The following is a 12,771-nucleotide window of genomic DNA, read 5'->3' as shown; positions in this document are numbered from 1 at the left end:
TTTTTTTAGATACCATAGAATGTTTCAATATGAGTTCCGCTGGTTGCTCTGCAAATATCCAGCCGATAATAGTCTTCTACCCAGGTCCACTGGATCTTCGCAGCAGTAACTGTGGCAATAGCAGCGATGATCCTGTTTTAAATGTTATATATCCCTGATTTTTTCACTATAGACAATTTTTTTAACGTTTCCCGGTAGAAAAATGTCTAGGGGGTGTCAATTCTCCCTGAAGATACCCTACAAATCCTATTACAAGGTGAGGCACAGTGGAAGACTGTGGAAAGATTCGTCAGGACGGTCATGAGGAAGCTGCAATTATATGAAGAGTCCCGCAGAGGAGAATGGCGCCGTAGGGCGCGGGGGCGGACAGGTTCTCGGCTGAGCGCCTAGGGGGGTCGTCTGGGTGCGATGAGGCCGGGGACACTGTTGGTGGCCACTGGTAAATGGTGTGACTATTTGAGATTTCTGTCTTGATTGCTGTGTGGTATGGATGTTAGAAGCTTTGTCCTGTTTTCTGCAGGATTCTTGTGTGATGTCGTTGTCGATGTTTATATTTGACGGGCTGTATGAGTTGTTTCCAGTGGTGCTGTTTGTGTGGTGTGACATTTGTTGGTTTGTTATGACTGTGTGTGTGAGGGATTTGTCGAAGGGACGAATCCCTTCTTCTGATGAAATGTTTTTATAAGCAGTCCCAGGAAGGGGGAAGCTAGGGGTGGAGGTTTAGTCGGTAGTGTGCAAGTGTACATACGCCCTTGGTTATAACTGGCGGAACCTTTTAGCGAGCCCGACACTTTTAGCTTAGACTCCCGTAAATGAGATTTCTCCACCTCTTAAAAAAAGGGGGTGTCAATTCTGGGCTTCTCGGAGGTCAAAACACAGGACCGATCCACAACAATTATGTTGGGAATCATATTCACATACTGGGAAATTTTTCGATAAAAGCTCTCGAACGCTTTGGCTAAAGTGTGGGGGCGCACTACAAATATTGCAACAATGTTACTTCCTTGTTCAATGTCAACTTATGAAAAAACTTAAAGTTGTAATATGTCTAAATAAACATTCCCTGTGTGTTAGTAGGCTCATGAAAAACGAATGAATGGGCCAATTACACGATCGGACATTAAACGTTTATTTTTGAAGAATATCTTACATACTGGAATAATTTCATTGGGTTGCTGAGATCCCCATATTCTACAATTATGCCAAAACATTTAAGAAGACAGATCACCGCTGCTATTTCCACAATTACTCCTGAGTTGATCCATCTGACCTGGGCAGAAGTCGATTATCGGCTGGATGTTAGCGGAACTCATATTGAAACATTGTAAGATATCTAAAAGACTTTTTGAGCTGGTGAATTTTTTTAAAAATACTAGTTTTATTATCTCTTTTAGTTTCTGAGATACGATATTTTTTTTTAAATTGTTGCAACTTTTTCGATGACTATATATATATATATATATATATACATACTGTGTATGTATATTCATATACATATACGAATTTAGTATACATATATTAATAAATTATACATAATCATAGTTATACTTATTAAAAACTAGAATATTATGTATTATATTATTATTAATTCTATCATCTGTACATATATGTTTGGGTGCGCATACGTTTAGAATACATTGATATTATTTTGTAATATTTTTTTATAGTGAATGAGCACAAGCATCAAAATATTTTTAAATGGGGGTTTTTGGTTCTAATAATTAGCAAAACTATTAAATCAAAACGATAACCTTCATCTTTGAAATTATTTCACTTATAAATATGTCACGTATTGAAAGATCTTTCAGATCGATTCTTGATCTATTCGTTCTGATGAACTACTACTGAATCAGGTTGTGTAAAAGCAATTTATTTTGAAAACAGACTATATATTTAACATTTCATTATCATTTTACAATATGGAATTGTGGTTTCGTTATTCTTTTAATATACTCGTATACATCGCCTCAATATTTTTTTTTTTTTTTTGAAGGGTGTTATTTGAAAATTGTTTTATTCTTAACAAATCAATTACAACTCGTACATAACAAGAGATTAAAAACACTGAACAGGAAATGCTCTATCGAATGTTACATCGAGAAATATATATCGATTAATTGAAAGACTCAAATTTTAAATCAACTTTCAAATTTAATTTAATTCCACCCGTGCGCGATTGTATGTGAAGACGAGCACGTGTAATCTAATGGTAGCTATTTATATAATTTGAGTTTTGTTTTTTTAAATAAGAGCTATTAATTTTATAATCATTATGAATTTGTCTTTTCAATTAAAATTTCTTTCATTTCTAAGTAAGTTTACGAATAAAGTTTATTATTTAAAAGTGATAACTTTTTATTTTATTTTTAAAACCGTTGTCTCTGCTCATCGAAGGTAAATTATGATGATATAATTACCGTATAATTTTTATATGTGTTTTATGCATTGTAATTCTTAATATTACGTAAAAAATTTCTTTAATATTTTTGGTAACTATTGGTAACATAACGTCAAATCGAATATGTTTTGGTAACCTAATTCGACTATTATTTCATAATTAAAATACGTATACTGAAATTTATTTTTGATTATCTTCCAAACCTGAATCTGCCTTTCCTGGATCAAGGGAACAATGGAAAAAGATGATTTATCTCTTTCAGAAAATTTAAAATAGTTAAAAATAAAAAAAATAAAATAATTTAAAAATAAATAAAATATTCAAGCCTGGTAATTTAAAAACCTAATAATGATAAAATTACAAAATCTCCGTGACTGTCTCCGTCTCGACCTTTCATCCGGAGGTCCCGAGTTCGAATCCCGGTCAGGTACGGAAATTTTCATTTTCACATTTATTCTTACAAGCTTCTTTTTGTAAGCTTCTGTGGTGAATTAATTTATCAGTCGAAAAATAATTAAACAATTGAGCATATTATAGCATAAATTTTTAAAATGTACGTATATAATTTTTGTGTGGTTTCACCTTCAAATATTGTAAATGAGATTATTTTTTGGATGAATATCATTATTTATTTTTTTCTAATTTGTTTATAGGTATATTATTATTGTATCATTTTTCGTATTTTTTGATAATACATTCGAACCCCAATTCTATTTACCTATTTATTATTATAATAATAATAATAATTTGAATTTAAATTCAGCAAGCTTCTTTCTTTTTTCTTTTCTTTCTTTTTCCTGTTTAGCCTCTGGTAACTACCGTTTAGATAATTCTTCAGAGGATGAATGAGGATGATATGTATGAGTGTAAATGAAGTGTAGTCTTGTACATTCTCAGTTCGACCATTCCTGAGATGTGTGGTTAATTGAAACCCAACCACCAAAGAACACCGGTATCCACGATCTAGTATTCAAATCCGTGTAAAAATAACTGGCTTTACTAAGACTTGAACGCTGTAACTCTCGACTTCCAAATCAGCTGATTTGGGAAGACGCGTTAACCACTAGACCAACCCGGTGGGATAAATTCAGCAAGCTTATAAAATGTGTTAACTAACTTTCGGTTATACTGATTTTATTTAAAAGTGGTAATAGTTTTAAATACGACTAAATATATTTGTCGAATTCAATAAAAAACATGCTTCAAGATAACTTTTATTTTAACTTTATTTATTCGCTTGGTTGGTGAGATTCATATTTTTATTTCTTTCTGTGTTAATTTTTATTTTTTAACGCAGTGATGGCACCCCGGGGAGTCGAGGCCTCTTCACAGGGACGCCGCGAAATTTTGTAAAAGCTTCATAATTAATTGAACCATAACATTTATAATTACAAATTTAATTTTAATAAAGTAAAAAAATAATGAAGATACACGAGTCTTATTTATTTTTATCTCTTAATTACGAGTAGTCATACTTTTACTTAGGGAGGGTAGAGCGCCATGGAAAATTTTAATTGTAAAAGGATGCCGCGACTTGGGAACGTTTGGGAACCACTGTCTTAACGTATTTCATGACTCCTACATTTTCAGGTAATTTCTGAAATTCCTTTCATTATTAAATTAACTAATAATTTTTGAACAGAAGAATTCAGTCGTTTAATGTTGAATTCATCAAATCGAGCTAAATGACGAAAGTAAATCAATAAATAAAAACTAAAATCAAGTGTAAAAATGAACAGAATTTTTCATTATTATGACAAATTTAGTCAAAGGCAGTGTTAGTATATTAGCAGTGTAATTAGCACGGTTTCAAGGGACATCAGACTACTGACTGACTAATGGACACTTTAGAAAAGGATCTGCTACTATATCCTTGCGTTTTTTTTTTTTTTTTTTTTAAATTTATTATTATTTTGTGTGTTTTCTTTCCTTTTTTTATTTTCAAATTATTTTTTAAAATATGTTTCCGAAGTAAAATAAAAAAAAATTTTATAGAAAAATAACGATTAAAACCTAAATTCTAAGATTTATTATTTAATTGTGAACAGAGAATGTTGTACAAAAGTAGAAGTATTCTTAAGAGAAATGTTAGGCTTAAAGATCGAGTAATACGTGGAAAAGTAATGCATAGCCGCCGAGTAGATTGGAAATGATATGTGATAACAAAAGTAGGTTGTACCAAATTAAGAGGGGAGAACACACGGGTATATTCAGTCTGCGCAGCAGTGTCTCGACAACGTAAACTTCTCCCTCCTTCGCACATCGTCATCTCTTGTCTAAGAAAGACAGAAACCACCAATTTAAGTCATGAAACTTTATGAAAAATTCATCTCATATACGAGTATATACCGTTTCGCCTATTAGTAAGGAACCTAGCCGAAAGAAAGTATCAAAGAGTCGATAGTGTTAACATGTTCTCAAACTATCAATATCCAACACAAAAGGATTAGCGCCAAATCGTTGCACAATTTATCAATTTGTTATTTAGATAATTTTAGCCTTTTTAATGTTAATATACGATTTCCGATTTCGGATTTAGAAATAATTTTACGTATAATTTTAAAAATTATACGTAAATTATTTAATGTTTGTGAATGTTATAGGGAAACATGTGTCACCAGTTCCTTAGGAACGTTGTATGGTCGAATTGTAAAGAAAAAAAAGGAAACGAATAGTTATAAAGGACAGAAATTGAAGTAGTAGTAAAAATGGAGGAACAGAGTAAGTCCTTTCCTGGAAACTTTGGATATTGATATTTTTTTGATTGAAAAAAGTAGTTAAGAACCGCACAGAGAGAACCGTCCCATCAGTATTTCGATTTGTAGAAATTGTGGTGTAATGAAGCTGTAAAAATTATTTTTCAGTTGTTGGAAAGTGGTGATGGTTTAAAGTTATTCACAATTTCACAATTTATATAAGATGAGATATTCGGCAAAAATAGGAGTTTAAATAACAGAGCATTTCCAAGCCTAAAATATTATTGTTACTTTTTTCTCTTCTACGCTCTAAATTATACGTGAAATAGGTATCAAAATAATAAGAACAGAGAAGATATTATTGTTCGTAGATGACCAAGTAGTTATAACTACTAAAGATGAACTGGATTTAACGGTTACAGTGACAAAATTTGAAGTAGAATTTCGAAAACTTTGGACTGAAATTTATTAGAGAATTCGGAGTAATTGATGGACGAGTCTTCGACTGATTTATATTGTGTGGAAGATACAGGTCAGATGCCAAGTATAATTATTTTAACACTTATTACAGACGATGTAAAATCCGTTAGTGACATTTTCCGAAGATTCGCTTTTGCTATATGTGTAACTAGAGGTCTTAACATTCATAGATCTTTAAAAATTAGAAGTCGAATTACATAAAAAAAGAGTTACGTAAAGTTGTAGGCTATGGTCAAACCATTAATAATCGAAAAAGTGAATGTTGAAAGCCTTACGAATGGATTACCTGTGACTTTCAGGTGATATCTCACGGCTAATATCATCTGAGTCAATGAAAGATATGTGTAAAATCGAAAAATTTATCGTTAACAAAATTAATGGATGTAAGCCGGTATGGTGTGTGGTTGTGTTACGAGGATAGAAGACACTAAGCGGCCTAAGTATTGCTATACGGATCCTATAACGCACTGAAAAAGAAAAATGGTAGTCCGTGAATGGGTCTTTGGTGAACAGACTCAGGTTTCATTCATATTATTTAAAATTCACTGCTGATGAGAACCATTAATTTTAATTTAAAATAGGACTTTTAAAATTTAAACTTTTATAAATCCCACCAAAAGTAAAGTAGGATTATAAGATTAAATTATTTTCTGAAAACTTGGATTGCTTTTTTCATTAGTTAACCTTAATTAAATAATATTATTAAATAATCATAGTAATTTATTTATCTTTTTACGAGTAATATATACTCAATAATAATTAATATATATTCATTTTTACACATAAATATTTAATACACAAATAATTATCATATTAAAAATTATTATAATGGTTAGAAATTTTAAAAACGTTTTTTTGTTTAATCTAATTTTTTGATTTATTTTTAAATTATTAATATTATTATGAAATCGCTAAGTTGTTAGACTTCTACCAATATTTCCTTGTTTTCTTAAATTATCCCACCAAGATAAAAACCAGTCTCTTATTACTATACGTGGTCTTCTAGTTTCATTTTTTTTCTTTTCAATTTTCTTGTTAGATGTCGTTGTTGAATTTTTTAATGTATCCTCTAATATTTGATTTGAATTTAATAATGCAATATTATTATTATTATTACTATTACTATTAACTAATGTTGTTTGTTTATTATCTTTGGTTATTATTTTGCTACTATTATTATTTTCTAAAGGATTGTTTATATTATTCGTTGTAGAAGTTAACATTGAATAGTTATTTTTTAATGGAATTTGTTGTGTATTATTATACACTACCAAACTATTTGGTAATCTGATAATTCTTTTTGTTGTTGGATTAATAATATACTTATTTGTCGTCTCTTCATTTGTTTGTTGTTGTTGGTATAGATATGATTGTTTTTCACGTCCGTTGTTGGTTAATAATGAATTCTTCAGTGAGGTATTCTTATCGTTGTTATTATTATTATTTGATTTATTCTGATTGGTTGTTTGGTCGAAAACCTGCAACAAAAAAAAACAAATTAAAAATTTATCATGTATTTTAACCACTAAGAAGTAAACCGATTTATTTTAACAAAACTGTTATTTTTATTCTAATGAAAAATTTCTCCCAATCCGATTTATGGTTGCTTAGTAGGTTCACTGGAATTTTTCCTGCATCTTCCTCTAAGTTACACAGCTGCTGGTCCGGATGAAATCCATTATAATATGATCAGGCAGCTGAATACCACTGCAAAACGCAGATTATTAGAACTTTATAATCGAATATGGCGGGATGGAATGTACCCGCAGCAGTGGAAAAAAGCTCATGTTGTTCCAGTACCAAAGAAAAATAAAAATTTAACAGATCCCAATAGCTACCGTCCTATTTCCTTGACGTGTGCCATGGGGAAAATACTGGAAAAAATGATTAATAATCGACTCGTCTGGGTTTTAGAAAAATAAAACCTGATATCACCATATCAAGAAGGTTTTCGACAGTACCATTCCACCACTGATCAAATGATCAACTTAGAAAATATTATATATAACAGCTTTATTACAAGGAAACATTGTGTCGGAGTCTTCTTTGATCTTCAGAAGGCTTTCGATATGACCTGGCGTTATGGAGTAATGCTCCAGATATATGACTGGGGCATTCGTGGCAATCTGCCAGTACTGCTCAGCAACTATATGAATGACCGTACCTTCCAAGTACGCGTCAACAATGAATATTCATCTGAAAGAATCTTGGAAAATGGCATACGGCAGGGTTCGCCGTTGAGCGGTACCTTGTTTACCATCGCCATTAACAAATTGATATTAGCCATTCCAGTAGAAATCAGCAAAAGCGTCTATGTTGATGTTTTGGCAATTGTGTATGCCAGCAACAAGACTGCTATGATGAAGTACAAATTGCAACGAGCGATCAGTGCTCTAAATGAAGTTGCAAGGAATAACGAATTCCAATTCTCACCAGAAAAAACGTGCTGTGTACACTTTTGTAGGAAGAGAATTCCTCATCAAAGGCCTGCGTTGACAATTGATGATAATCCAGTACAATATAAAGACAGCGTAAGATATTTAGGACTAGTATTAGATAACTCCCTTACATGGGGATTACATATACAGGACTTGAGTGATAGATGCAAAAGAGCCCTAAACATTATAAAATGTTAAATAATGTTATATAATGTTAACTTAAATTGGGGCTCAGACAAAGAGACATTATTGAGATTGTATAAAGCATTGGTTCAATCTAAAATAGACTACGGATGTATCGTATATTCATCCGCTAGAAAGTCGCATTTAAGAAAGTTAGACGTAGTTCATAATAGCGGAATAAGATATGCAACAGGCGCTTTCCGCACAAGTCCGGCGGCTAGTCTGATGTCTGAAGCCGGAATAATGCCACTACATTATACAAGAGAGATCCTTTTGTTAAGATACGCAGCAAATGTATGGGCTTTCCCTGCTCATGTAAATAATAAATTGTTTACGAATCATCCTATGGCTGCAGTATATGAACACCGTGCTACCTATTCCAGACCAGCCGGAATTAGGTACCACGAATTAAGAAGAAAATACGAAATTGCTATACCAGAGACACTAGCAATTTCCACAAGAGAAATACCGCCATGGCTCTTGCCAGCGGTAAATACAAGGTTCGATCTCTCTCAAGGAGAAATAAAAAAGAAACCAGCAGTGATTATCCAACAGGAATTTTTGGCGACCGTCAGTAGTTACGAAGAACATTAGAATTTATACTGACGGTTCTAAAACCGAACGTGGTGTTGGATGCTCAATATATGTAAATGGAGAAGCCCACTTTTGGAAACTGCCAGATGTGGCCAGTATCTACACGGCAGAACTCACTGCAATTCAGCAAGCTCTTCGCTACACTGAACACTATTGCGAAGAGAGAGTGCTAATATGTTCCGATTCTTTAAGTGCACTTGTCACAATTCGGAACAAGAACATTAAGGATGTCCTAATTGCAAACATCCTGTCCATTTTATACGTTCTATATCAACGAGGCCAGCGATGCGTATTTGTATGGACTCCGGGGCATGCTGGTATTACAGGTAATGAAATCGCAGACGAAGCTGCCAGAAAAGCAACAGTCTGCGATGATTTGGATGCATTTCCTGTAAGAGTGGCAGATGTTAAAAACCGTCTAACAAACATAGTAAAAAACAAGTGGAATGCTGAATGGAGGAGTTAAAATACAAAACTAAACTCAGTAAAAACTTCTCCATATAAATGGAAAAGCGACTTTAAGTTGACTCGCCGTGAACAAGTAGCGGTGACCAGACTTAGAATCGGTCACACGCGATTAACAAATTCATATTTGTTAACCGGCGAAGTGTGACCAATGTGCGGTGTTTGTAATAAAACACTGACAATCAAGCATCTAATAGAAGAGTGTACCATATATGAGGACCTCAGAAAGAGGTTCCGTCTAAAAAATGACATTACTGCTGATCTGGATAATGGAAATGAACAAAAAATAGTTGCTTTTTTGCACGCCAGTGGACTTCTTAGAAGTCTGTAAAAGTTTGAAAGTTTTAAACAGGTGAGAGAATCTCTAAGATGGAAATTTTATATGTATGGGAGTCTCGAAGCGTGGCACGTGTAGTAACGGAGGTAGCCCTCTTGCCTAGGCCATTTTGGCTCACCTGCACTCAAGAGCAGTGAGTCGGGGTGTGTCCGATGATGGCATGGGGGACCCTCAAGGGTGGATTGAGGGTGCGAGGCTATGGGTGTGCGCGGTGCATACCTGTAGCCTGTTTATAAGAAGGATTCAACTGCCACAGCACCCTGGCGCGACTGATATACTGCTCAACGGCGGTTCTGGTCGCCCCAAGGTTGCTTAAGCAAACTATAAACGAGACTTGTAGAAGAAAGAAAGAAGGATGTGGTGGTATAGATTGGTTGAATTTTTAATTTCATGGTCTTTTGAGAACCTTATCTCAAATTTTAATATCGGGGTCCTTTACACCCCGTAAGTGTTGTGTGTTGTACTTGTCTTTTGTGTTTTGTGTCTTAATGTTTTGTGTAGTTTGTGCTTTTAAATAAAATGTAAGGGCCCTTTACACCCTTACATATGACGATCCAGATGGTGATAGTAATTTCTTTTAAAGATTGTGACGAGGGCAGTCGATGCCCGTAAAAATTCAGATAAAAAAAAAAAGAAAAGTTACCTAATAATATTGGATACAATAAAATATGAAAAAATATCAGAATTTATTAATGAAATAATATTTTATATATTTTTCATCTTTTTTAAATGTGTATATAATTTAATAGTCGTACAACGAAATCATATGGTGTCCACATCTGATTTTTTACTTTTAATGCAAGAGATGGACATTAAATTAAAATTGTTTAAAAATAAAACCTGAATTTTATTGTTATATACGTTACCTCCTTGTATAGTATTAAAAATCGCTTAATTTTATTTTGTAATTTACCATACTCCCGGAAGAAAATTTGTCTAAAAATTATATTATATAGTTTTTAAACATTCGATGCACTCTCTTTTTCTGTTTAGCCTCCGGAACTATCATGAGGTATTACTTCAGAGGTTGAATGAGAATGATATGTATGAATGTAAATAAAGTATGGTCTTGTACATTTTTAGGTCTACCAATTCTGAGATGTGTGACATTCGACACACTTAATATTTTGTAAACTACGGCACAAAAATAAGCCTAAATAGAAATTTAATGAAATAATGCATGAAGGAGATTGTTTTTTCACAAGCTATATTTTAAGAATGAATAAAAATAGAATTTCCAAGAAAATCCTCACTTTTTCTGTTGAAAGAAAAACTAAATCGTGATAAAAGTAGAAAATACTTAGCGAAATTAAAAATTTTGGATTTAAAATTTGAAATTAATTTAGAAAAAAATTAAAGAAATTTTGCAAGAAGGCTTAGTATTTTCTACAAAGAAGAAACTCCCAAAACAAAAAAAAAAGTGGTAAAGGAAGAATTCAGTAGAAAGGCAAATAAGAGACATAAAAAGTACTGCCAGGAAAGGAAGAAGATGGATGTTAAGAAAAACAATAAACTTGGTCCGTAATTGACCGTAAAGAAAAAGAGTTGATCAAAATTAATTTATTAATATTAGAAAAAATTCCTAATAATTGTGTTTAATAAACAACTTATAACTAAATGAAAACTTATAATTATCCAAGTATACATCTTATTAAATTTATACATCATGATTGAATTGTTGAAAATATTGTAATTAAAGCTTTTCTTTAACTAATTGAAAAACATAGAATTAAAAATTAATTACTGTTTTTATTTAAATGTTTTTTATCGTTATTTAATATACACATATAACTGGTTTCGTAACAAGTTTTGTGAAAAAAAAATAAATGGACAGTGTTTCTTATGTCTAATTTTAATAATTTATTTACTTGCTGATAAATATTTTACATTAAAAAATTATAATAGATCTTATTTAAAAATAAAATAATAATTTTTTTATGAATATTTTATTTAATTATTTTATGTAAGTAATAAAATAATTAAATTCAGTGTAGAAAGTTCCTGGTATTCCTGATTCTTTTGATAAAGCTATTGAATAAAACATGTTCTGAAATTACTGTATTTATTATTTATGTATTTATTTTTAATGATAAAGTCTAGATTTAATATAAAGATAACACAATTACTTAACGTATAAATTGTAGTTTTGCTTCACCCAGATCTTTCTTATTTTATACAGTATGCACACGCTCACATCCAGAGTTGCATAGAGTAAAATCTTTTTAACGTTTCTTATCAATAAAAATGAAAGCTTAACTCTTTGTTAAGCCAGCATTTTTTAAAAGTTTACCCAGTTTTAATGAAAACGAAAATTATTATTAATCTGGGTTAATAGAGGTTCTTTATAATAGCCACCAAGATCAACGAATTGTTTATAAATGATAGGCTAGAATTAAAATTACTACATAGGCTAAATTAACAACAATAGAAACTATGAGATTGAATTTCAGTGATAAATATTCTGAAAACTTAGTTTTTCAATGTTTAAGTGTGTGTCTTATATATATATATATATATATATATATATATATATATATATATATAAAGCCTAAAGTTTGTCTGTCTGTTAATTTCTTTGTTCTGGCATCATACGAAAACCAACTGACCGATAGCTTTCAAATTTGCAGGATAACAGTCGTGTTATCCCAGGGAAGGTTTTAAGCCTTAGACCAGTGGTCTCCAAAAAGGGGTACTCCAGAGGGTACGCAAAGTGTTACTTGGGTACGCCAAAAAAGTAGGCTCACGCTCATTTGCGTGTGTATGATCGTGTATTACATGAACGCAAGGTTCTGTCATTGTTCACTGTGTCTGTTTTCACTAGCGTCTGGGGAGCTCGATACCATAAATGCACCGGCTTTAAAGCGCATGCGCATGAAGAAAGAAAGCAAAGCGCCCTACCTTTCGAGGGAAGATACCTCTTAACGTTCAACAAGAAACTGGTATCTTCGTACGCATGCGCTTTAAAACCGGTGTATTGATGTTGAGCTCCCCAGACACTAGTATCTCGTTTCACGTCCCGGCCGCTCAGTGCCCCATTGTGTATGTGGTTGGTAGGTCGTGTATTTGTATCATCACCCAGAGAATTATATGAAATAGATAAACGGTTAAAAAAATTACCCGTAAAGAAACCGCGGGTTGAAGATTATTCTGATAGTGTTTCTACTTTTGATGCGCACAAGT

The 12,771-nt window shown here is 32.3% G+C and overlaps 2 protein-coding genes across 3 annotated transcripts in view; one reads left to right on the top strand and one right to left on the bottom strand.

The window, feature by feature from the left end:
• LOC142330272 (uncharacterized) overlaps positions 1–12,771 on the top strand; it is a 103,062-nt gene that overhangs the window by 25,794 nt on the left and 64,497 nt on the right. The window lies entirely within an intron of this gene.
• The window catches only part of LOC142330271 (uncharacterized), a 132,742-nt gene continuing 126,340 nt past the window's right edge, over positions 6,370–12,771 (bottom strand). The window contains exon 4 of the mRNA XM_075375461.1: positions 6,370–7,052. Coding sequence (XP_075231576.1) covers positions 6,486–7,052 — 567 coding nt within the window. The 3' untranslated portion in view covers positions 6,370–6,485. The remainder of the gene's footprint in view (positions 7,053–12,771) is intronic.

The sequence above is a fragment of the Lycorma delicatula genome, chromosome 9 (genome assembly GCF_047948215.1).
Source record: "Lycorma delicatula isolate Av1 chromosome 9, ASM4794821v1, whole genome shotgun sequence".
NCBI lineage: Eukaryota > Metazoa > Arthropoda > Insecta > Hemiptera > Fulgoridae > Lycorma > Lycorma delicatula.
This window is presented reverse-complemented; position numbering and strand designations above follow the sequence as displayed.